At 45.2% G+C, this 25,009-nt stretch overlaps 1 protein-coding gene across 1 annotated transcript; it reads right to left on the bottom strand.

Annotated features, from left to right (window-relative positions):
- Positions 1 to 814: 814 nt before the first annotated feature.
- LOC135506244 (uncharacterized) lies at positions 815 to 24,674 on the bottom strand. The gene is made up of 4 exons (XM_064925765.1): positions 24,542 to 24,674; positions 20,118 to 20,420; positions 15,642 to 15,874; positions 815 to 1,732 (listed from the first exon to the last, which is right to left on the bottom strand). The coding sequence occupies exons 2-4, from the start codon at positions 20,395 to 20,397 to the stop codon at positions 1,613 to 1,615; spliced, it is 633 nt and encodes a 210-aa protein (XP_064781837.1). The 5' UTR covers positions 20,398 to 20,420; positions 24,542 to 24,674; the 3' UTR covers positions 815 to 1,612.
- Positions 24,675 to 25,009: the final 335 nt, after the last annotated feature.

The following is a 25,009-nucleotide window of genomic DNA, read 5'->3' as shown; positions in this document are numbered from 1 at the left end:
AAATGTACTCGAATAAGAACCTGTTCACTCAGTGGTCGTTGGTTTCATATCAAAAACATATTGGATTCTATGAGACTTCAGGAGTAGACATGGTGGAGGTGAGGACTCACTAGAACTGAGCCCCCTCCCCCAGGAAAGACCAATGGTGGCACGGTGTCAGTGTGCATTGTTAAATAAAAGGTTTTGTACAAAGTAGTTTTTCTGGGAAAAAACCCCCCAAAAAATGGGACAGTTGTCATATAGGACTCAACCCTTCAGTACCGAGACAGCAGGTCGACAGACGACAGCTCTGTGTACATTCACTCCTCTGTTGAACATATTGAGCCATACCAACACAGGAATACATTTTCATTGTCTATTTCATGAAACCGTTTCAATTTGTACCTGTGTCGATGCCAAACGGCTCCAGGCAAGGATAAGAGGTACACAAGGAGTTAGGAGGTCACATCTATTTCGATGGACCTGAGTGACGTCATCAAATCTATCCTTCATTCAGCATCATTGATTGATCGATTGATTGATTGATTGATTGATTGATTGATTGATTGCTTGATTGCATTATTAGATATACAGTACGTTGTCCCGGGCATGCAAATTGGATTGTAACTGCAATTAGATTCCTAAGGTTTCTTTAGTGCCTTCCAAACGGGTTCATCTATACAGTATTGCTCCAATCGTTGATTGTACAACCCCCCCCCCCCCCCCCCCCCCAGCAGACCCATAGGGCAACAAGAGACTACCATTTGTATCATCACAGGGTCTGTTGTTTGTGATTGTCAATCCTGCCAGGTAAACAAATCCTGAAAATCCAATATTTTCTCTGTTAAGAATTTAATCAAAAGTTGCCCTCAACTTTGACAGACCTATATAATCTTAGGATCGTTCAGAACACATATGTTAAATTATACATGCATTCTTCCTGTTGATAATTTAAATAAAAAAACAGACCTGTCATTCATCTCATACAGACTGAATCTTAAAACCACTTCAGACTGAATTGCTGGTGGACGGCACCAGTGAAAGACACAGGATAACACAACGAAGCTCAATCTACACCAGAGATCGTCAAGTCACGTATGCTGACAGCGCTCGTCTTGACGACCCCACCACCAGAGTCATTAAATCACAACCATTTTTTCTATTCTTTTAAATATAGACCAGTGTGAAACATCGAGATAACGTGGAGTTTTGCTAGTTCAGAAAATACATTGGAAGTTTGTCAAGTTCGTGGTAGAGTGAGTGAGTGAGTGAGTGAGTAGAAGTTCACCATAAAGTGTCCATAAAGTCTTCTCTTGAAGGGACCTCTCTCATCTATATAAAAAATAATAATAATAATAATTGTTTTATATTTTACAATTATTTTAGAAAATATCTGTCTTCCAACAGCATGGCTGAGAGAGAGAGAGGGACGGAGAGATGATTCTAGTCTCCATCCAGCAGGAACCAGTTCTTCTCTTCTTCATCTTTGATTTAAAAAACAAAAACAACAAAAAAGGAATCCAAACCCGCGTTCCATCACACAGTGCCATCTAAAAGTCTGGTCCCTCGTTTTGGTCGGGGGGGGAGGGGGGGCCTCTGAGACGGGTGGAGGGTTTTTGTGCGAGGTACTCCCTCATCTCTCCTGTCCTCTCAGACGGGGTATGGCAGGGGGCCCTCTGTTAAACAGGAAGCCATAGACGGCCATCGTGAGATGCATCCAGACTGGCAGGACATCCCTCTGATGCCGCAGGAACTGTGAGGAAGACAAGAGAGCGAGAGGGAGATAAATATCAATCAGAATTAGTTCTATAGTTTTTACATAGTGCCTTACAGTAACCTGTCCACCACCGTAACCATCATCACAGACGTTGCCATCAGCAACAAGTTATTGGAAACCACGGACGACACCGACTGTGGTGCTTCCTGAGTTCCATATGACATCATGGTTGAGGTGGCATAACACAGTAACCGGTGGTAAACCAGCTGTCTAGACCAGACACAACACCGGAGCAGATCGGATATTTCCACAGCAGCAGTTCTGTCTCAGTTATTTTTGTGTTTGGTGTGCAACATACCTGGGCTCTGTCACTAAGGGCTGTCTTAGAGCCTGCAAGGAGTGAACAAGTTACTAGTATCCCTCCTCACTCCCATCTCCAGGATCTGCATCTATCCCACCACTAAAGCCTCTCTTCTTCCCCTCCAGGATCTGCATCTATCCCACCACTAAAGCCTCTCTTCCTCCCCTCCAGGATCTGCATCTATCCCACCACTAAAGCCTCTCTTCCTCCCCTCCAGGATCTGCATCTATCCCACCACTAAAGCCTCTCTTCTTCCACTTCCTTCCCTCCAGGATCTGCATCTATCCCACCACTAAAGCCTCTCTTCCTTCCCTCCAGGAGCTGCATCTATCCCACCACTAAAGCCTCTCTTCTTCCCCTCCAGGATCTGCATCTATCCCACCACTAAAGCCTCTCTTCCTTCCCTCCAGGATCTGCATCTATCCCACCACTAAAGCCTCTCTTCTTCCCCTCCAGGATCTGCATCTATCCCACCACTAAAGCCTCTCTTCTTCCCCTCCAGGATCTGCATCTATCCCACCACTAAAGCCTCTCTTCCTTCCCTCCAGGATCTGCATCTATCCCACCACTAAAGCCTCTCTTCTTCCCCTCCAGGATCTGCATCTATCCCACCACTAAAGCCTCTCTTCCTTCCCTCCAGGATCTGCATCTATCCCACCACTAAAGCCTCTCTTCCTTCCCTCCAGGATCTGCATCTATCCCACCACTAAAGCCTCTCTTCTTCCCCTCCAGGATCTGCATCTATCCCACCACTAAAGCCTCTCTTCTTCCACTTCCTTCCCTCCAGGATCTGCATCTATCCCACCACTAAAGCCTCTCTTCTTCCACTTCCTTCCCTCCAGGATCTGCATCTATCCCACCACTAAAGCCTCTCTTCCTCCCCTCCAGGATCTGCATCTATCCCACCACTAAAGCCTCTCTTCTTCCCCTCCAGGATCTGCATCTATCCCACCACTAAAGCCTCTCTTCTTCCACTTCCTTCCCTCCAGGATCTGCATCTATCCCACCACTAAAGCCTCTCTTCTTCCCCTCCAGGATCTGCATCTATCCCACCACTAAAGCCTCTCTTCTTCCCCTCCAGGATCTGCATCTATCCCACCACTAAAGCCTCTCTTCCTTCCCTCCAGGATCTGCATCTATCCCACCACTAAAGCCTCTCTTCTTCCCCTCCAGGATCTGCATCTATCCCACCACTAAAGCCTCTCTTCCTTCCCTCCAGGATCTGCATCTATCCCACCACTAAAGCCTCTCTTCTTCCCCTCCAGGATCTGCATCTATCCCACCACTAAAGCCTCTCTTCTTCCACTTCCTTCCCTCCAGGATCTGCATCTATCCCACCACTAAAGCCTCTCTTCTTCCCCTCCAGGATCTGCATCTATCCCACCACTAAAGCCTCTCTTCTTCCACTTCCTTCCGTCCAGGATCTGCATCTATCCCACCACTAAAGCCTCTCTTCCTTCCCTCCAGGATCTGCATCTATCCCACCACTAAAGCCTCTCTTCCTTCCCTCCAGGATCTGCATCTATCCCACCACTAAAGCCTCTCTTCCTTCCCTCCAGGATCTGCATCTATCCCACCACTAAAGCCTCTCTTCCTTCCCTCCAGGATCTGCATCTATCCCACCACTAAAGCCTCTCTTCTTCCACTTCCTTCCGTCCAGGATCTGCATCTATCCCACCACTAAAGCCTCTCTTCCTTCCCTCCAGGATCTGCATCTATCCCACCACTAAAGCCTCTCTTCCTTCCCTCCAGGATCTGCATCTATCCCACCACTAAAGCCTCTCTTCCTTCCCTCCAGGATCTGCATCTATCCCACCACTAAAGCCTCTCTTCTTCCCCTCCAGGATCTGCATCTATCCCACCACTAAAGCCTCTCTTCTTCCCCTCCAGGATCTGCATCTATCCCACCACTAAAGCCTCTCTTCTTCCCCTCCAGGATCTGCATCTATCCCACCACTAAAGCCTCTCTTCTTCCCCTCCAGGAGCTGCATCTATCCCACCACTAAAGCCTCTCTTCCTTCCCTCCAGGATCTGCATCTATCCCACCACTAAAGCCTCTCTTCTTCCCCTCCAGGAGCTGCATCTATCCCACCACTAAAGCCTCCTCTTCCTCCCCTCCAGGATCTGCATCTATCCCACCACTAAAGCCTCCTCTTCCTTCCCTCCAGGAGCTGCATCTATCCCACCACTAAAGCCTCTCTTCCTTCCCTCCAGGATCTGCATCTATCCCACCACTAAAGCCTCTCTTCTTCCCCTCCAGGAGCTGCATCTATCCCACCACTAAAGCCTCCTCTTCCTTCCCTCATCTCTGTTCAAGCACGTCTCCTGTTGGCTTTCTAACTGAAAAGTCAAGCTGGGTATTTCAGCAGGTTGCATAAGCATCATACTGTCTGTCTCACTCTCTCCAGAGTAGTTGTCTGTCTGTCTGTCTGTCCGTCTGTGTTGCTCTCTCTCTCTCCAGAGTAGTTGTCTGTCTGTCTGTCTGTGTCTCTCTCTCTCCAGAGTAGTTGTCTGTCTGTCTGTCTGTCTGTGTGTGTCTCTCTCTCTCTCTCCAGAGTAGTTGTCTGTCTGTGTGTCTCTCTCTCTCTCTCTCTCTCTCCAGAGTAGTTGTCTGTCTGTCTGTCTGTCTGTGTGTGTCTCTCTCTCTCTCCAGAGTAGTTGTCTTTCTGTGTGTGTCTCTCTCTCTCTCTCCAGAGTAGTTGTCTTTCTGTCTGTCTGTCTCTCTCTCTCTCTCTACAGAGTAGTAGTCTGTCTGTGTGTCTCTCTCTCTCTCCACAGAGTAGTTGTCTGTCTGTCTGTCTGTGTGTCTCTATCCCCCTCTCTCTCCAGAGTAGTTGTCTGTCTGTCTGTGTGTGTGTCTCACTCTCTCCAGAGTAGTTGTCTGTCTGTCTGTCTGCCTGTCTGTGTGTCTCTCTCTCTCTCTCCAGAGTAGTTGTCTGTCTGTCTGTCTGTCTGTCTGTCTGTCTGTCTGTCTGTGTCTCTCCCTCTCTCTCTCTCTCCACAGAGTAGTAGTCTGTCTGTCTGTGTCTCTCCCTCTCTCTCTCCACAGAGTAGTTGTCTGTCTGTCTGTGTGTGTCTCTCTCTCTCCACAGAGTAGTAGTCTGTCTGTCTGTCTGTGTCTGTGTGTCTCTCTCCCTCTCTCCACAGAGTAGTAGTCTGTCTGTCTGTGTGTCTCTCACCCTCTCTCTCTCTGCACAGAGTAGTAGTCTGTCTGTCTGTGTCTCTCACCCTCTCTCTCGCTCCACAGAGTAGTAGTCTGTCTGTCTGTGTCTCTCTCCCTCTCTCTCTGCACAGAGTAGTAGTCTGTCTGTCTGTGTCTCTCACCCTCTCTCTCGCTCCACAGAGTAGTAGTCTGTCTGTCTGTTTCTCTCTCCCTCTCTCTCTCCACAGAGAGGTAGTCTGTCTGAAATGAGTTGAACCAGTGTTACTGAACACAAACCTAATTGAGTGTCTTAATGTTATGTTGCCTATTTGACTCCCGCGAGGCCAGTGGAGAAACTGCTTTCACTGTTTATTTAGACCATTGATTACAATAAGCACCTGTTTTGATGCCATTTTAAAATGTTCTGTAACAATGGGTGTACATTTTCCCCAGAATGCAATAGAAAAAGGGATGGATTCCAAAGCAGGCATTTGTCCCTGAGATACAGAAAGTATTTCATACCCATCTACCCCATAATGACAAACTGAACCCCTTGGGTTGTGCCGTGGCGGAGATCTTTGTGGGCTATACTCGTCCTTGTCTCAGGATGGTAAGTTGGTGGTTGAAGATATCCCTCTTGTGGTGTGGGGGCTGTGCTTTGGCAAAGTGGGTGGGGTTGGGCCTCCCGGGTGGCGTAGTGGTTAAGGGCGCTGTACTGCAGCGCCAGCTGTGCCATCAGAGACTCTGGGTTCGCGCCCAGGCTCTGTCGTAACCGGCCGCGACCGGGAGGTCCGTGGGGCGACGCACAATTGGCCTAGCGTCATCCGGGTTAGGGAGGGCTTGGTCGGTAGGGATGTCCTTGTCTCATCGCGCACCAGCAACTCCTGTGGCGGGACGGGCGCAGTGCGCGCTAACCAAGGTTGCCAGGTACACGGTGTCTCCTCCGGCACATTGGTGCGGCTGGCTTCCGGGTTGGATGTGCGCTGTGTTAAGAAGCAGTGCGGCTTGGTTGGGTTGTGTATCGGAGGATGCATGACTTTCAACCTTCGTCTCTCCCGAGCCCGTACAGGAGTTGTAGTGATGAGACAAGATAGTAGCTACTACAACAATTGGATACCACGAAATTGGGGAGAAAAAAAAGTGGGTTTTTGGCCCTGTCCGGGGGTATCATTGGATGGGGCCACAGTGTCTCCAGACCCCTCCTGTCTCAGCCTCCAGTAGTTTGTGTCGGGGGGCTAGGGTCAGTTTGTTATATCTGGAGTACTTCTCCTGTCCTATTCGGTCTCCTGTGTGAATTTAAGTGTGCTCTCTCTAATTCTCTCTTTCTCTCTCGGAGGACCTGTGCCCTAGGACCATGCCCAAGGACTACCTGACATGATGACTCCTTGCTGTCCCCAGTCCACCTGGTCGTGCTGCTGCTCCAGTTTCAACTGTTCTGCCTTATTATTATTGGACCATGCTGGTCATTTATGAACATTTGAACATCTTGGCCATGTTCTGTTATAATCTCCACCCGGCACAGCCAGAAGAGGACTGGCCACCCCTCATAGCCTGGTTCCTCTCTAGGTTTCTTCCTAGGTTTTGGCCTTTCTAGGGAGTTTTTCCAAGCCACCGTGCTTCTACACCTGCATTGCTTGCTGTTTGGGGGTTTAGGCTGGGTTTCTGTATAGCACTTTGAGATATCAGCTGATGTAAGAAGGGCTTTATAAATACATTTGATTTGATTTGAAAACCTGTTTTAAGAATTTTGGGGAAATTTTCTGAAAATGAAATACAGAATTATTTAATTTACATAAGTATTCACAACCCCTGAGTCAATACATGTTAGAAACATCTGTGGCATCGATTACAGCTATGAGTCTTTCTGGGTAAGTTTCTAAGAGCTTTGCACACCTGGATCATACAATATTTGCACACTATTTTTTACAAAAAAAATATTCAAGCAATGTTAAGTTGGTTGTTGTTGATCATTGCTAGACAGCCATTTTCAAGTCTTGCCATAGATTTTCATGCCAATTTAAGTCCAAACTGCCACTCAGGAACATTCACTGTCATCTTGGTAATCCACTCCAGTGTAGATTTGGTCTTGTGTTTTAGGTTATTGTCCTGCTGGAAGGTGAATTTGCCTCCCAGTGTCTGTTGGAAAACAGACTGAACCAGGTTTTCCTCTAGGATGTTGCCTGTGCTTAGCTCTATTCCTTTTCTTTGACAAGCATACCCATGACATGATGCAGCCACCACCATGCTTGAAAATATGAAGAGTGGTACTCAGTTTTGTGTTGGATTTGCCCCAAACATGACGCTTTGTATTCAGGACATGAAGTTAATTTCTTTGCCACATTTCTTTTGCAGTTTTACCTTGGTGCAAAACAGGAAGCATGTTTTGAAATATATTTTTTACAAGCTTCCTTCTTTTCACTCTGTCAATTAGGTTAGTATTGTGGAGTAACTACAGTGTTGTTGATCCATCCCATCACAGCCATTAAACTCTGTAACTGTTTTAAAGTCACCATTGGCCTCATGGTGAAATCCCTGAGCGGTTTCCTTCCTCTCCGGCAACTGAGTTAGGAAGGACGCCTTTATGTTTGTAGTGACTGGGTGTATTGATACACCATCCAAAGTGTAATTAACAACTTCACCATACTGAAAGGGAAATTCAATATCTGCTTTAAAAAAAATAAAAAAAACATCTACCAATAGGTGCCCTTCACTAGGCATTGGAAAGCCTCCCTGGTCTTTGTGGTTGAAATTCACTGCTCGACTGAGGGACCTTACAATTATCTGTATGTGTGGTGTACAGAGATGAGGTAGTCATTCAAAAATCAAGTTGCACACTATTATTGCACACAGAGTGAGTTCATGCAACTTATGTGTCTTGTTGAGCACATTTTTACTCCTGAACTTATTTAGGTTAACAAAGGCGTTGAATACTTATCAAACTCAAGACATTTCAGTTTTAAATTTTGAATTGATTTGGAAAAAAATGTTGAAAAAACATAATTCCACTTGGACATTATGGGGGCATTGTGTGTAGAGGCCAGTGACACACATCTAAATGTAATCCATTTGAAATTCAGGCTGTAACACAACACAATTAGGAAAAAGTCAAGAGTTTAATTAAAGTCCAATACTTTCTGAAAGTACTTTATTTGTTGTATAAGCAGGGTTTTGGACACTGCTTTCTTGAAAGGAACAATAGTGAAGTGCTTCATTATCAGTCACACTTGGTGTGTGTGTGTGTGTGTGTGTGTGTGTGTGTGTGGTCACACATGGTAACCAAATACAATAAGGACTTGTCTACTGCCCTCCTAAAAACAGATGGGTAACACCTAAACCCCCTCCCCCTCCCTCATCAAACATTATTTAAAAAAAAAAACTTTATTTAACTAGGCAAATTCTTATTTACAATGACAGTCCTACCGGGGAACAGTGAGTTAACTGCCTTGTTCAGGGGAAAGAACGACAGATTTTTACCATGTCAGCTTGGGCATTTAACCCAACAACTTTTTGGTTACTAGCCCAACACTCTAACCACTCGGCTACCTGCCAAGTTCGACATGATAGCACCTTCGACAGACAGACAGACTTGACAGCTAATTGGAGCTAAACATTAGCTCACACAGCCTCACGTCATGTGGAAGTGTGTGACAGAGGCCACACAGAAACACTGTGGATGTCAAGTGTCCTGAGCAGCAGATCCTGTGTTTCAACACTACTACGACAGGCTTTGTGTTGACAATACTATCAGATCTTTCCAAATAAAAACAACTGTCTCCGCTGTCTCTTTTAGATAAAAGGCCCTCTTATCTCTCTCTGTCACACACACACACACACACACACACACACACACACACACACACACACACACACACACACACACACACACACACACACACACACACACACACACACACACACACACACACACACACACACACACACACACACACACACACACACACACACACACACACACAGGGTAATCGTCACGTTACTGGCAGTATCTGTAGCTAGGGAGTCACAGTTCTATTTTTAGTTCCTCTTATAAACAGCCGAATCTACCCAGAGTCAGAAGTAGCTCTGTCAGCTCTGAACACTACACATCCTCTGTATCTCTTTGTCTGTCGAACTCTCGCTCACCCAAACTAACAGACTGATGATAAGTCAGCCACACCTCACCTTAGCAAACAGACCTCATGCATGGCCTAATACTTACACCACAGATAAGGGTACAATATATGGGGTCCCCCTCCCAGGGTTTTACTCATTTCAAGTGGACACTAGTACCTACACACCGCCCCATTGTGTAAATGTGCTTCTATGAAACTATGCAAATGATTCCCTCTTCCTCACAATAGAGGTTACTACGCTGCAATGATTGAGGTGTAATAGCAGAGACAGTGTAGTGTGATAGCAGAGACAGTGTAGTGTGTTAGTAGAGACAGTAGAGACAGTGTAGTGTGTTAGCAGAGACAGTAGGGACAGTGTAGTGTGTTAGCAGAGACAGTGTAGTGTGATAGCAGAGACAGTGTAGTGTGATAGCAGAGACAGTGTAGTGTGATAGCAGAGACAGTGTAGTGTGATAGTAGAGACAGTAGAGACAGTGTAGTGTGTTAGTAGAGACAGTGTAGTGTGTTAGCAGAGACAGTAGAGACAGTGTAGTGTGTTAGCAGAGACAGTAGAGGCAGTGTAGTGTGATAGTAGAGACAGTAGAGACAGTGTAGTGTGTTAGCAGAGACAGTAGAGAGAGTGTAGTGTGATAGCAGAGACAGTAGAGAGAGTGTAGTGTGTTAGTAGAGACAGTGTGGTGTGTTAGCAGAGACAGTAGAGACAGTGTAGTGTGTTAGTAGAGACAGTGTAGTGTGACAGCAGAGACAGTGTAGTGTGTTAGCAGAGACAGTAGAGACAGTGTAGTGTGACAGTAGAGACAGTAGAGACAGTGTAGTGTGTTAGCAGAGACAGTGTAGTGTGTTAGCAGAGACAGTGTAGTGTGTTAGCAGAGACAGTGTAGTGTGTTAGCAGAGACAGTAGAGACAGTGTAGTGTGTTAGCAGAGACAGTAGAGACAGTGTAGTGTGTTAGCAGAGACAGTAGAGACAGTGTAGTGTGTTAGCAGAGACAGTAGAGACAGTGTAGTGTGTTAGCAGAGACAGTGTAGTGTGATAGCAGAGACAGTGTAGTGTGTTAGCAGAGACAGTGTAGTGTGTTAGCAGAGACAGTAGAGACAGTGTAGTGTGTTAGCAGAGACAGTAGAGACAGTGTAGTGTGTTAGCAGAGACAGTAGAGACAGTGTAGTGTGTTAGCAGAGACAGTAGAGACAGTGTAGTGTGTTAGCAGAGACAGTGTAGTGTGATAGCAGAGACAGTGTAGTGTGATAGCAGAGACAGTGTAGTGTGATAGTAGAGACAGTAGAGACAGTGTAGTGTGTTAGTAGAGACAGTGTAGTGTGTTAGCAGAGACAGTAGAGACAGTGTAGTGTGTTAGCAGAGACAGTAGAGGCAGTGTAGTGTGTTAGTAGAGACAGTAGAGACAGTGTAGTGTGTTAGCAGAGACAGTAGAGACAGTGTAGTGTGTTAGCAGAGACAGTAGAGACAGTGTAGTGTGTTAGCAGAGACAGTGTAGTGTGATAGCAGAGACAGTGTAGTGTGATAGCAGAGACAGTGTAGTGTGATAGTAGAGACAGTAGAGACAGTGTAGTGTGTTAGTAGAGACAGTGTAGTGTGTTAGCAGAGACAGTAGAGAGAGTGTAGTGTGATAGCAGAGACAGTAGAGAGAGTGTAGTGTGTTAGTAGAGACAGTGTGGTGTGTTAGCAGAGACAGTAGAGACAGTGTAGTGTGTTAGTAGAGACAGTGTAGTGTGTTAGTAGAGACAGTGTAGTGTGTTAGCAGAGACAGTAGAGACAGTGTAGTGTGACAGTAGAGACAGTAGAGACAGTGTAGTGTGTTAGCAGAGACAGTAGAGACAGTGTAGTGTGTTAGCAGAGACAGTGTAGTGTGTTAGCAGAGACAGTGTAGTGTGTTAGCAGAGACAGTAGAGACAGTGTAGTGTGTTAGCAGAGACAGTAGAGACAGTGTAGTGTGTTAGCAGAGACAGTAGAGAGAGTGTAGTGTGATAGCAGAGACAGTAGAGACAGTGTAGTGTGTTAGCAGAGACAGTAGAGGCAGTGTAGTGTGTTAGTAGAGACAGTAGAGACAGTGTAGTGTGTTAGCAGAGACAGTAGAGACAGTGTAGTGTGTTAGCAGAGACAGTAGAGACAGTGTAGTGTGTTAGCAGAGACAGTGTAGTGTGATAGCAGAGACAGTGTAGTGTGATAGCAGAGACAGTGTAGTGTGATAGTAGAGACAGTAGAGACAGTGTAGTGTGTTAGTAGAGACAGTGTAGTGTGTTAGCAGAGACAGTAGAGAGAGTGTAGTGTGATAGCAGAGACAGTAGAGAGAGTGTAGTGTGTTAGTAGAGACAGTGTGGTGTGTTAGCAGAGACAGTAGAGACAGTGTAGTGTGACAGTAGAGACAGTGTAGTGTGTTAGTAGAGACAGTGTAGTGTGTTAGCAGAGACAGTAGAGACAGTGTAGTGTGACAGTAGAGACAGTAGAGACAGTGTAGTGTGTTAGCAGAGACAGTAGAGACAGTGTAGTGTGTTAGCAGAGACAGTGTAGTGTGTTAGCAGAGACAGTGTAGTGTGTTAGCAGAGACAGTAGAGACAGTGTAGTGTGTTAGCAGAGACAGTAGAGACAGTGTAGTGTGTTAGCAGAGACAGTAGAGAGAGTGTAGTGTGATAGCAGAGACAGTGTAGTGTGTTAGCAGAGACAGTAGAGACAGTGTAGTGTGTTAGCAGAGACAGTGTAGTGTGATAGCAGAGACAGTGTAGTGTGATAGTAGAGACAGTGTAGTGTGATAGTAGAGACAGTGTGGTGTGTTAGCAGAGACAGTAGAGACAGTGTAGTGTGTTAGTAGAGACAGTGTAGTGTGACAGCAGAGACAGTAGAGACAGTGTAGTGTGTTAGCATAGACAGTGTAATGTGTTAGCAGAGACAGTGTAGTGTGTTAGCAGAGACAGTGTAGTGTGTTAGCAGAGACAGTGTAGTGTGATAGTAGAGACAGTGTAGTGTGATAGCAGAGACAGTGTAGTGGGATAGTAGAGACAGTGTAGTGTGATAGTAGAGACAGTGTAGTGTGACAGTAGAGACAGTAGAGACAGTGTAGTGTGTTAGCAGAGACAGTAGAGACAGTGTAGTGTGTTAGCAGAGACAGTAGAGACAGTGTAGTGTGTTAGCAGAGACAGTGTAGTGTGTTAGCAGAGACAGTGTAGTGTGTTAGCAGAGACAGTAGAGACAGTGTAGTGTGTTAGCAGAGACAGTAGAGACAGTGTAGTGTGTTAGCAGAGACAGTAGAGAGAGTGTAGTGTGATAGCAGAGACAGTGTAGTGTGTTAGCAGAGACAGTAGAGACAGTGTAGTGTGTTAGCAGAGACAGTGTAGTGTGATAGCAGAGACAGTGTAGTGTGATAGCAGAGACAGTGTAGTGTGATAGTAGAGACAGTGTAGTGTGATAGTAGAGACAGTGTGGTGTGTTAGCAGAGACAGTAGAGACAGTGTAGTGTGTTAGTAGAGACAGTGTAGTGTGACAGCAGAGACAGTAGAGACAGTGTAGTGTGTTAGCAGAGACAGTAGAGACAGTGTAGTGTGTTAGCATAGACAGTGTAGTGTGTTAGCAGAGACAGTGTAGTGTGTTAGCAGAGACAGTGTAGTGTGATAGCAGAAACAGTGTAGTGTGATAGCAGAGACAGTGTAGTGTGATAGCAGAGACAGTGTAGTGTGATAGCAGAAACAGTAGAGACAGTGTAGTGTGTTAGCAGAGACAGTGTAGTGTGATAGCAGAGACAGTGTAGTGTGATAGCAGAGACAGTAGAGACAGTGTAGTGTGTTAGCAGAGACAGTAGAGACAGTGTAGTATGTTAGCATAGACAGTGTAGTGTGTTAGCAGAGACAGTGTAGTGTGTTAGCAGAGACAGTGTAGTGTGTTAGCAGAGACAGTGTAGTGTGATAGCAGAGACAGTGTAGTGTGTTAGCAGAGACAGCAGAGACAGTGTAGTGTGTTAGCAGAGACAGTGTAGTGTGTTAGCAGAGACAGTGTAGTGTGTTAGCAGAGACAGTGTAGTGTGTTAGCAGAGACAGTGTAGTGTGATAGCAGAGACAGTGTAGTGTGATAGCAGAGACAGTGTAGTGTGTTAGCAGAGACAGTGTAGTGTGTTAGCAGAGACAGTGTAGTGTGATAGCAGAGACAGTGTAGTGTGATAGCAGAGACAGTGTAGTGTGTTAGCAGAGACAGTGTAGTGTGTTAGCAGAGACAGTGTAGTGTGTTAGCAGAGACAGTGTAGTGTGTTAGCAGTGCGGAGAAAACACTCAGCAAAAAAAGCTGGTCATAGAATGAAATTTCCTTGCATTTCATTTTTTTTTCATAACATGGCTATAAGTCGATCTTGCATCGGCGCGCGACACGAAGACTGGACATTACCCCCGGGCCAAAGCAACTACACCAATCACAGAGGAGAGTGAACTATAGTGGCCTGGCGCCGGCCCTGCTGATGGTTACACAACTCATTAATGGCTCACAATTGGGTTAATGTCCTGATATTCAGGGCTCTATTGTTCCTCACTCGGACATCAATGCAAATGCAATCGAAAAATCACATCAAAACACTTCATGAGTGAGGAAGCAGCAGAAAGGCCAATTGTTTTTTTTTGCTATTTTATTACCCGGAGCTACAGAGAAATGGAGAGAGAGAGAGAGGCAGAGAGAGAGAGAGAGGCAGAGAGAGAGAGAGAGAGAGAGAGAGAGAGAGAGAGAGAGAGAGAGAGAGAGAGAGAGAGAGAGAGAGAGAGCGAGAGAGAGAGAGAGAGAGAGAGAGAGAGAGAGGCAGAGAGAGAGAGAGAGAGAGAGAGAGAGAGAGAGAGAGAGAGAGAGCGAGAGAGAGGCATAGAGCGAGTGGGGAGCGGCCGACTGTGTAAATGTGTGGGAGTGGGAGTGCTGGAACAGGCACAGACTGGGAGAGAGAGAAAACAAGCACGGAATATTGACTCACCCAAGTAGAGTTCTTCTTACCAGTTATTTATCATCCTATCTAATTAAAAAAGACCTGGCATCAAACAGAGAGAAGGAAGCTAGACGAGATAGCTAGCTAGGCTAGGCTAATTCAGGCTACATGACAAAAGCCTCTCCCGGCCTGACAAAAAACGCAATTCAAATGTCTAAGATATGACCGCATCGGTCCATGAACCCCAAACCGATCTAAATCTACACTGAACAACAATATAAACGAAACATGTAACCATTTCAAAGATTTACTGTTCATATAATTGTTTTATTTAACTAGGCAAGTCAGTTAAGAATAAATTCTTATTTTCAATGACGGCCTGGGATCAGTGGGTTAACTGCCTGTTCACGGGCAGAACGGCAGATTTGTACCTTGTCAGCTTGGGGATTTGAACTTGCAACCTTCCGGTTACTAGTCCAACACTCTACCACTAGGCTACCCTGCCACCCCTTATAAGGAAGTCAGTCAATTGAAATAAATTTGCTTATGCGAATAACATAACCCCACAACTTTGACATCAGCAAACCACTCACCCACACAACGCAACACACGCTTTCTGGCTGGTACAGTTGAAACTGGGATTCATTAATGAAGAGCTTCTCCAGCGTGCCAGTGGCCAAGACCCCGGTGAGGACGACGAGCATGCAGATGAGCTTCTCTGAGACGGTTTCTGACAGTTTGTACAGAACTTCTTCGGTTGTGCAAACCCACAGTTTCATCATCTGTCCGGGTGGCTGGTCTCAGACGATCTCGTAGGTGAAGAAGCCGGATGTGGAGGTCCTGGGCTGGCGTGGTTACACCTGGTCTGAGGATGTGAAGCTGGATGTGGAGGTCCTGGGCTGGCGTGGTTACACCTGGTCTGAGGATGTGAAGCTGGATGTGGAGGTCCTGGGCTGGCGTGGTTACACCTGGTCTGAGGATGTGAAGCTGGATGTGGAGGTCTTGGGCTGGCGTGGTTACACCTGGTCTGAGGATGTGAAGCTGGATGTGGAGGTCTTGGGCTGGCGTGGTTACACCTGGTCTGAGGATGTGAAGCTGGATGTGGAGGTCCTGGGCTGGTGTGGTTACGCGTTGCCTGAGGATGTGAAGCCGGTTGGACGTACTGCCAAATTCTCTAAAACGATGTTGGAGGTGGCTTATGGTAGAGAAATTAACAATCATTTTTCTGGCAAAAGGTCTGGTGGACATTCCTGCAGTCAGCATGCCAATTGCACACTCCCTCAACTTGAGATATCTGTGGCATTGTGTTGTGTGACAAAACTGTATCATGGAAAGAGTAGTCGATCCTGATGTTCACTGTACTTCAAAAGTGTAAACAAGTTACACAGTTAGTTAACCTTTGACCCTTACCAGTTGAACATGGTCCTGGTGGAACTGGTCTCCGATCTCCCGGAGCTTACGTCCGATCCTGACCTCCGTGCTATCCTCCACCCGCTCTTCATCTAGTCTCTCCTCCATTCTCCTTCTCTCCTCCTCATTGTCGTCGTCCTCTCTCCTACCCTCCCCCTCATCATTCTGCCTCTCACCCGGATCGTCCATAGGCTCAAACTGAGCTGGGAAGTGCAAACAGAATCCAGCATTGCCTGTGGGAAGAGAAACGTATATTGTTCAGTTGTTTTATAATGGCTGGATTTAGCCTCTGATTCTCCATCGGTTAGTGAGATATTTTATTTTATTTTACCTTTATTTAACTAGGCAAGTCAGTTAAGAACAAATTCTTATTTTCAATGACGGCCTAGGAACAGTGGGTTAACTGCGTTGTTCAGGGGCAGATTTGTACCTTGTCAGCTCGGGGATTCGAACTTGCAACCTTCCGGTTACTAGTCCAACACTCTACCACTAGGCTACCCTGCGTTTTGCAATTGGGTTTAATAATGATTTTTGGGGATTAGGGAGACAACAGATCTCTTCTCCCTATTTGAAGTGTACAGATTAGTGTGGGGACTTGAGTTAGAACTGGCCCTCAACTCTGGCCCTCGACTCTGGTCTCGTGACAAGCAGCTAATCTTTCTAGATTTACTGGTGGTTGTGTTTATGTGCCAGGAACAGAAAACACAATGCTCCTTTTGTCTGTCACCAAAGAGCGGCTGGCAGGCTAGGTGACTCACGGTGTTTACTTTAGCATGACGCCGCTGTACCGGCGCCAGTAACACTAAACTGGTTCTAGTTTCTTACAGTCAAATTATAGAGTACCAAAACAGTAGAAACTCCCTCTATATGAGCGTGTCGGTAACCGGTAGAAACTCCCTCTATATGAGCGCGTCGGTAGAAACTCCCTCTATACGAGCGTGTCGGTAACCGGTAGAAACTCCCTCTATATGAGCGCGTCGGTAACCGGTAGAAACTCCCTCTATACGAGCGTGTCGGTAGAAACTCCCTCTATACGAGCGTGTCGGTAACCGTAGAAACTCCCTCTTACGAGCGTGTCGGTAGCGTGTCGGTAACCGGTAGAAACTCCCTCTATACGAGCGTGTCGGTAACCGGTAGAAACTCCCTCTATATGAGCGTGTCGGTAACCAGTAGAAACTCCCTCTTTACGAGCGTGTCAGTAACCAGTAGAAACTCCCTCTATACGAGCGTGTCGGTAACCGGTAGAAACTCCCTCTATACGAGCGTGTCGGTAACCAGTAGAAACTCCCTCTATACGAGCGTGTCGGTAACCGGTAGAAACTCCCTCTTTACGAGCGTGTCAGTAACCGGTAGAAACTCCCTCTATACCAGCGTGTCGGTAACCGGTAGAAACTCCCTCTATATGAGCGTGTCGGTAACCGGTAGAAACTCCCTCTATACGAGCGTGTCGGTAACCGGTAGAAACTCCCTCTTTACGAGCGTGTCGGTAACCAGTAGAAACTCCCTCTTTACGAGCGTGTCGGTAACCAGTAGAAACCCCCTTTTACGAGCGTGTCGGTAACCGGTAGAAACTCCCTCTTTACGAGCGTGTCGGTAACCGGTAGAAACTCCCTCTTTACGAGCGTGTGTCGGTAACCGGTAGAAACTCAAACATTAAAGTTAAACCAACAACAACCTTAATGACCCCCCCCCCATCCAAATTCTTATTTACAATGACGGCCTAGAAGAGCCAGTTTAGTCACCGACCATTGGCACGCTTTACCTGCCATTGTCAAAGCCACTAAGAAAACAATTATCTTTGTGTAATAAAAATAGATCTGGATGTATCTTAGTCCACAGTGAGGGACAGGAACACAAAGCGATGGCGAAGGCTGGAGATAGGGAACAGAGCCCTGAACTGGATGTCGGTGAGAGAGGTAAAAGGTCACACACTATAAAAAAATAAATTAATTAATAAAATGGGGAAAAGAGTGTCTAGTGTCTACGACAAGTCACGGATCATAATAATTGCTGCCTGCTGGTTAGAACAGTAGGCTGTGTTTTTATGTGTCTGAACTTTGACCCAGACGTTGAGAACAAAATGGTCACCTCTCATTGGTCTGATAAACAGGCGGCAGTCAGACTGCGTTACTCAACGGTTTTACGCTGTTAGAGTGATGTCACACTGACATTACATCACACAACCTTCTATTCAAATGTGCGTGTCTGTGTCTGTGTGTGTGTGTGTGTGTGTGTGTGTGTGTGTGTGTGTGTGTGTGTGTGTGTGTGTGTGTGTGTCTGTGTCTGTGTCTGTGTGTGTGTCTGTGTGTGTGTCTGTGTCTGTGTGTCTGTGTGTGTGTGTGTGTGTGTGTGTGTCTGTGTCTGTGTCTGTGTCTGTGTCTGTGTCTGTGTCTGTGTGTCTGTGTGTGTGTGTGTGTGTGTGTGTGTGTGTGTGTGTGTGTGTGTGTGTGTGTGTGTGTGTGTGTGTGTGTGTGTCTGTGTCTGTGTCTGTGTCTGTGTCTGTGTGTGTCTGTGTCTGTGTCTGTGTGTGTCTGTGTCTGTGTGTGTGTCTGTGTCTGTGTGTGTGTGTGTGTGTGTGTGTGTGTCTGTGTCTGTGTCTGTGTCTGTGTCTGTGTGTGTGTGTGTCTGTGTCTGTGTGTGTCTGTGTCTGTGTCTGTGTGTGTGTGTATTTTCCAGCCTCTCTGTTTTTTTCTCCTGAATGAGAAACTGTAAGAATGTGTATGAAACATGTAAAAAAAAAAAACATGAGACGACAACCTCTACTGTGACGAAAACACCAACACCAACAAAACACCTACAATACACTAAACCAACACTACAACCGTCCTCTGGTCAGACCTAATCACACTACACTAAACCAACACTACAACTGTCCTCTGGTCAGACCTAACCACACTACACTAAACCAACACTACAACTGTCCTCTGGTCAGACCTAATCACACTACACTAAACCAACACTACAACTGTCCTCTGGTCAGACCTAACCACACTACACTAAACCAACACTACAACTGTCCTCTGGTCAGACCTAACCACACTACACTAAACCAACACTACAACTGTCCTCTGGTCAGACCTAACCACACTACACTAAACCAACACTACAACTGTCCTCTGGTCAGACCTAACCACACTACACTAAACCAACACTACAACTGTCCTCTGGTCAGACCTAACCACACTACACTAAACCAACACTACAACTGTCCTCTGGTCAGACCTAACCACACTACACTAAACCAACACTACAACTGTCCTCTGGTCAGACCTAACCACACTACACTAAACCAACACTACAACTGTCCTCTGGTCAGACCTAACCACACTACACTAAACCAACACTACAACTGTCCTCTGGTCAGACCTAACTACACTAAACCAACACTACAACTGTCCTCTGGTCAGACCTAACCAGACCTGAGTCAAATACACAACAAACGCTGTGTTTGATTCATGCATTTGAAATACACTATATGTGTGTGTGTGTAACACTGAGTAAACCAAACATTAGGAACACCTTCCTAGCACCCCGCCTTTTGCCCTCAGAAACGCCTCAAATTCTTTGGGGCATGGTCTCTACAAGGTGTCCAAAGCGTTCCACAGGGATGCTGGCCCACGTTGACTCCAATGCTTCCCACAGTTGTGTCAAGTTGGCTGGATGTCCTTTGGGTGATGGACCATTCATGATAAACACAGGAAACTGTTGAGCTTGGAAAAACCCAGCAGCGTTGCAGTTCTTGACCCAAACCGGTGTGCATGGCACCTACTACCTGTTTAAAAGCACTTCAATATTTTGTCTTGCCCATTCACCCTCTGAAATGCACACATACACAACCCATGTCTCAATTGTCTCGAGGCTTAAAAATCCTTCTTTAACCCACGTCTCCGCCCCTTCATCTACATTGATTGAAGTGGATTTAACAAGTGACATCAATAAGGGATCATATCTTTCACCTGGTCAGTCGGTCATGGAAAGAGCAGGTGTTAATGTTTTATAAACTCAGTGTCGGTTAGATGTCTACTATTGTAAAGTGGCTGTTCCACTGGATGTCAGAAGGTGAATTCACCAATTTGTAAGTCGCTCTGGATAAGAGCGTCTGCCAAATGACTTAAATGTAATGTAAATGTAGTAACATATAGAATCATATGGAATCATGTAGTAACATATAGAATCATATGGAATCATGTAGAATCATATGGAATCATGTAGTAACATATAGAATCATATGGAATCATGTAGAATCATATGGAATCATGTAGTAACATATAGAATCATATGGAATCATGTAGAATCATATGGAATCATGTAGTAACATATAGAATCATATGGAATCATGTAGAATCATATGGAATCATGTAGTAACATATAGAATCATATGGAATCATGTAGTAACATATAGAATCATATGGAATCATGTAGAATCATATGGAATCATGTAGAATCATATGGAAATGTAAATGTAGTGCTTTTTACCATGGAGGCACTTTATGGCCTGGTGGTTGTCCTGCAACCCACAGGGCAAAGTGTTGTTGTTGTGCCCTTGTGGAACCATGATGTTGTGTCCCTCTGACCGCGGGACAATGGCATTGGGGCCGGTCGACATCTGTGTAGACCTGTCCCGGGTGTCCCCTCTGTCCCCGGCGTCTCTGGACCCTCTGCTGTCCATGGTGTGACACTTGATGTCCCTGAAGGGGGTGCCCCAGCACTGTGAGGCTGGACGCTGAAGAGGCATGTCCCCCTCCTCATCATCCATTAGGAGCCTCAGCGGTAGTCTCCCTACAGGAGAGAGGAACACATTAGAACAGGGTGAGTGAGTGAGTGAGTGAGTGAGTGAGATAAATGCCCTCCTCTTTAGTGTCTGTGACAGAGACATGGGGGAAACTTTAGATGAAGTTACTGTGAATCACGTGAAACATAACTTCGGCGACCAGCAATTCTTGGAAATTCTCAATAGCAATCGAAGCCGTAGTTATAAAAGAGCTGCTGAACTTGAGGAAGTGGACGGAATGATTCATCATTAGACATTCATAACAGGTGCAAAACCACATGGGGATGTGTGGTAATACCACACCACAATCACTTCAACAACAAAAAAACACACCATTTCTCAAAGCCAGTTTAAAAAAATCAGCCTGATTTTTTTGGGGGGGGTTTGTGAGTTCCCCTTCACATCAGTGTCATGAGGCAGCAGTCACAGAGTATGGGGACCTAGCGTAAGCCTGGAAAGGCTGCCCCTCAATATGTCAGCACACACACACACACACACACACACACACACACACACACACACACACACACACACACACACACACACACACACACACACACACACACACACACACACACACACACACACACACACACACTTTAGCAGAGCTGGTCCTGATAAAAGTGTCAGCCAACAATAGAGTGCCAACAGATCTGGCGTAAAGCTGCCTAACGGTACCTAACGCTGCCTCCCAGGGTGAAACCACAGTTCCTGCTGAAACTCCAAGCGTCCGCCACAACGAAAGCCACAAGCTTCATGGAGCAGAAAGAAAACAAAACAAGTTTCACTGCACACGCCCCCCCCCTTCCCTTCCCTTCCCTCTCTCTCCCCCCTCCTTCCCTCTCTCCCCACCCCCTCCTTCCCTCTCTCAGTGATATCATTTAAATTGTGACTGTGAGTAACATTCTTTATTTTACCAATTTTTGGGGGGGGATTCTGTCATAAAGAGCACATGTTCAACTTCATATTGTAAGATACATACCAACATGAATACAATTTATTTTATTTTAATTTAAATATATGGCAAACAAAAATAATCGGCCAACTCATATTGTAATGAATAAAAACAAATAAAAAAATACAATATGATTTGGCCGATTATTTTTGTATGCCATACATTTAAATGTAAACATTTTGTATTTATTTATGTCAGTATATATTTTACAAGACATTTCCAAATAGTTTGATGATGATGAGCAGTCACACTGGGTAGTGTTTCACCTGGATATCTGTGGCTGGGCGGTGCCGCAGAGCTGCCGTAATGCGTACTTAGGCAAATGATACCCGATGAAGCACTTACTAGGCACTTTCCTATGGTATGCTACAGCAAGTGTAACTTCAGATACTATGAACATGACACAACTAGTAAGTAAACCACGCTGGCAGAAGGCTGGCACAGGGTTACGCACGCACGCACGCACGCACGCACGCACGCACGCACGCACACACACACACACACACACACACACACACACACACACACACACACATCACACACACACACACACACACACACACACACACACACACACACACACACACACACACACACACACACACACACACACACACACACACACACACACACACACACACACACACACACACACACACACACACACACACACACACACACAGAGGCTGAGACTGCAGAGGAGAATAGTTCCCTCTGCTGTTCAGTCTGTGCACTGGGCTCTCTTCCACATCTCTCTCTCTGTCTTCCACCTCTCTCCCTTTATTGGCAGAAAGTCAAGGCACAAGGTGGGCTGTATACCCAGGCACCTGCTATTGTGACAGGCTATGGGAGAATGCAGTACTAGGCATCATTGGCACAGCACAGCCTGTCTAAATGGTGTGTATTTTTTAATTACCATGAAATTGGTTTGAAAAAAATATATATAATTCCTAATCATGTCTAATTATTGGATATGAAATAGGTTACAATCTAAACAAAATGGCTTTTAAAAACGTTTTTCTTCATAATTCAAAGTGATCCTAGAAATCGGGGTGAATTTGGGGGCATGTGGTGCTATCCTGGGGAACCCCATTAGCCTACAGTCATCTGTTGAGGCAACCTGGATTCAGGGGTCAACGTAACATATTAAATGTATATCCAGACACTCAAATTAGTATGATATGTTACGTTTCGTATTGTATGTATTGATTTGTGGATGTCCATTATCCATGAGGTATTATACATTACAAATGACAATTCGTATGATATATTATTAATGCCAAATCGTACAATATGTTATGAATTTGGAAACGTACGGTATGCTACGAATTCCAATTTGTTGTGGCTAATGTTAGCTAGGTGGCTAAAGCTAACATGCTAAATAGTTGCAAAGTAGCTAAAAAGGTAAGTAAGTAGTTTCAAAGTTGCTAATTATATTTAAAAAACGCTAATGTTGACCGTGATAAGATTTGAACACGCAAACTTTGGCTTGCTAGACATGCCAACCCAGCCTTACATGCCAACCCATCCACCCCAATGAACTACACTACTTTTGTTTTTGCTTATTTGGATGGGGACAAGTACAAACACATTGACACATTGAGCAAACGATCATCTGATGCATTGCACTATAGTGTTTCTAGCTCACGCAACAACAACAAAAAAGTTCAACACTCGTCCTTAGATGGACTTGAAGGAAAACAGGGGAAAAATAAAAAAAATCTATAAATAAATACTTAATCAAACAACTATAATAAAATAACATAACACACCACAGTTCATAGAGGATTGTACTGTTGGAGCTGTAGTAACCAGTTTGGGGTGTTTATTTAGAATGTACTAAAAAAGATTCCAACTGTTTATGTTCTTCTGATAGAGTGTTCCATGCATGTGCACCTCTGAAGGTCTCGGACTGGCCTATGAGAGGTTTTATGTAGAGGGACCCTGCCTTTTCCCCTGGTGGACATTCCAGTCCGTTGCAGCTTCTGGTCAGGGATTCAGGGGAAGACCATCGAGACACCTTTAAAGACTGGCTTCACGTTTGCAAATCTGATGAAGTGTTCAAAGCTTAGTACATTGTATTTTTTATTTTTTTATGATGTGACAGTGATGTGCGATATGGGTCCAGTATTTTCAGCGCACTATATCATACTAATTTGAGTGTCCCGGATGTATGTTTAATATGTTATGTACATTTATGTAATTTAGTTGACGCTCTTATCCATAGTGACTTACAGGGGCAATTTAGGTAAAGTGCCTTGCTCAAGGGCACATCAACAGACCCCCCCCTAGTCGGCTCAGAGATTCGAACCAGCAGCCTTTCGGTTATTGGCCCAAAGCTCTTAACCGCTATGCTACCTGCCGCCCAACATGTCTAGTCTATGAGACCAGGCTGGTTGAGGTTCGCGTGGCAAGCAGGCTGCCATGGGCCGTCACTCTCCAAGTAAACAAACCGTTTATGGTTCTGTGTGCGTAGCAAATATGTTATAACGTGATACTGACGTGCGATAAACATAGTGTCGTGTAAATTACATATTGATTTAGCTTTGGACATTGTAGCGAAAACAATAAATGACAGTGCGACAGACTCTTGAAAGTACACACACACTGCAATGGTTAATTATGAGGAAAACGTCATTAAATTTATCCCGTGCAGCGAAATCATTCCCATCTCAATTTGATACAGGTCGCGCGAGTTGGGACGCTCAACTCCATTGTTGTCGGATTTTATTTGGCCTATCAATTCCAGACATTAGTCCAAAACATTCTTACTAAATGTCAACCACAACACGAAATGTCATCGAACATCGGATTTTCTAAACAACAGTGGTGTGTGGAAACAAGGCAAGAAGCAGAACAACTGATCCGCACTTTCATTCTATTCAGTCACTCAATCAATTAATTATCCGCTAAATAGGCTAATTTTAATTGATTCAAAAATGCATTAATTAACTCGTTTAAAGGCCCTCCTTGATCGCGCTGCCTGGAGGCTATTTCCCTGTAAACAGAAAGCGGTTGACAGACAATCCATCACACACGACCCGATGACGGAGCATGTTCACCGCATTTGTTTACAAACTGGGTGACCCGGCAGCGCGCTGACAACTTCAACCAAAAATCTACAAATGTCATTTTATAAACAACCCTACGAACTGAATCATATGTAGGACTCACCGCCAGTTAAGTAAGTTACTTTCGTTGTGATTAGTGGTATCTTGTCAACTTGTCGTTACTGATTCTCCAGAATTAAATAACGCAGCGTATCCTTCAACCTCTTGCATTACAGTCTCTCAGATGAACGTTTGCAGTTTCTGTACAATGTTTTTTTCTATCTCTCAAGTACCAGTGACAAATCGGTCCGCCCAGACAAGGCGAATAAAATATGGAAATCAATTCTCTTAAAGTGACAGTCCATCAATTTGTTGGTCTGCCTTGCCATCACGCAAAACCCATGTCAATAAAAACGCTCTTTCGTGATTTATTAGGTGTGCTTGCTGAAGACAAAGCACAAATCTAGCTTTCTAACATATTCATATTCATATTATTTTATTTAACCTTTATTGAACATGGCAAGTCAGTTAAGAACAAATTCTTATTTAAAATGACAGCCTAGGAACAGTGGGTGAACTGCCTGTTCAGGGG

The sequence above is a fragment of the Oncorhynchus masou genome, chromosome 19 (genome assembly GCF_036934945.1).
Source record: "Oncorhynchus masou masou isolate Uvic2021 chromosome 19, UVic_Omas_1.1, whole genome shotgun sequence".
NCBI lineage: Eukaryota > Metazoa > Chordata > Actinopteri > Salmoniformes > Salmonidae > Oncorhynchus > Oncorhynchus masou.
This window is presented reverse-complemented; position numbering and strand designations above follow the sequence as displayed.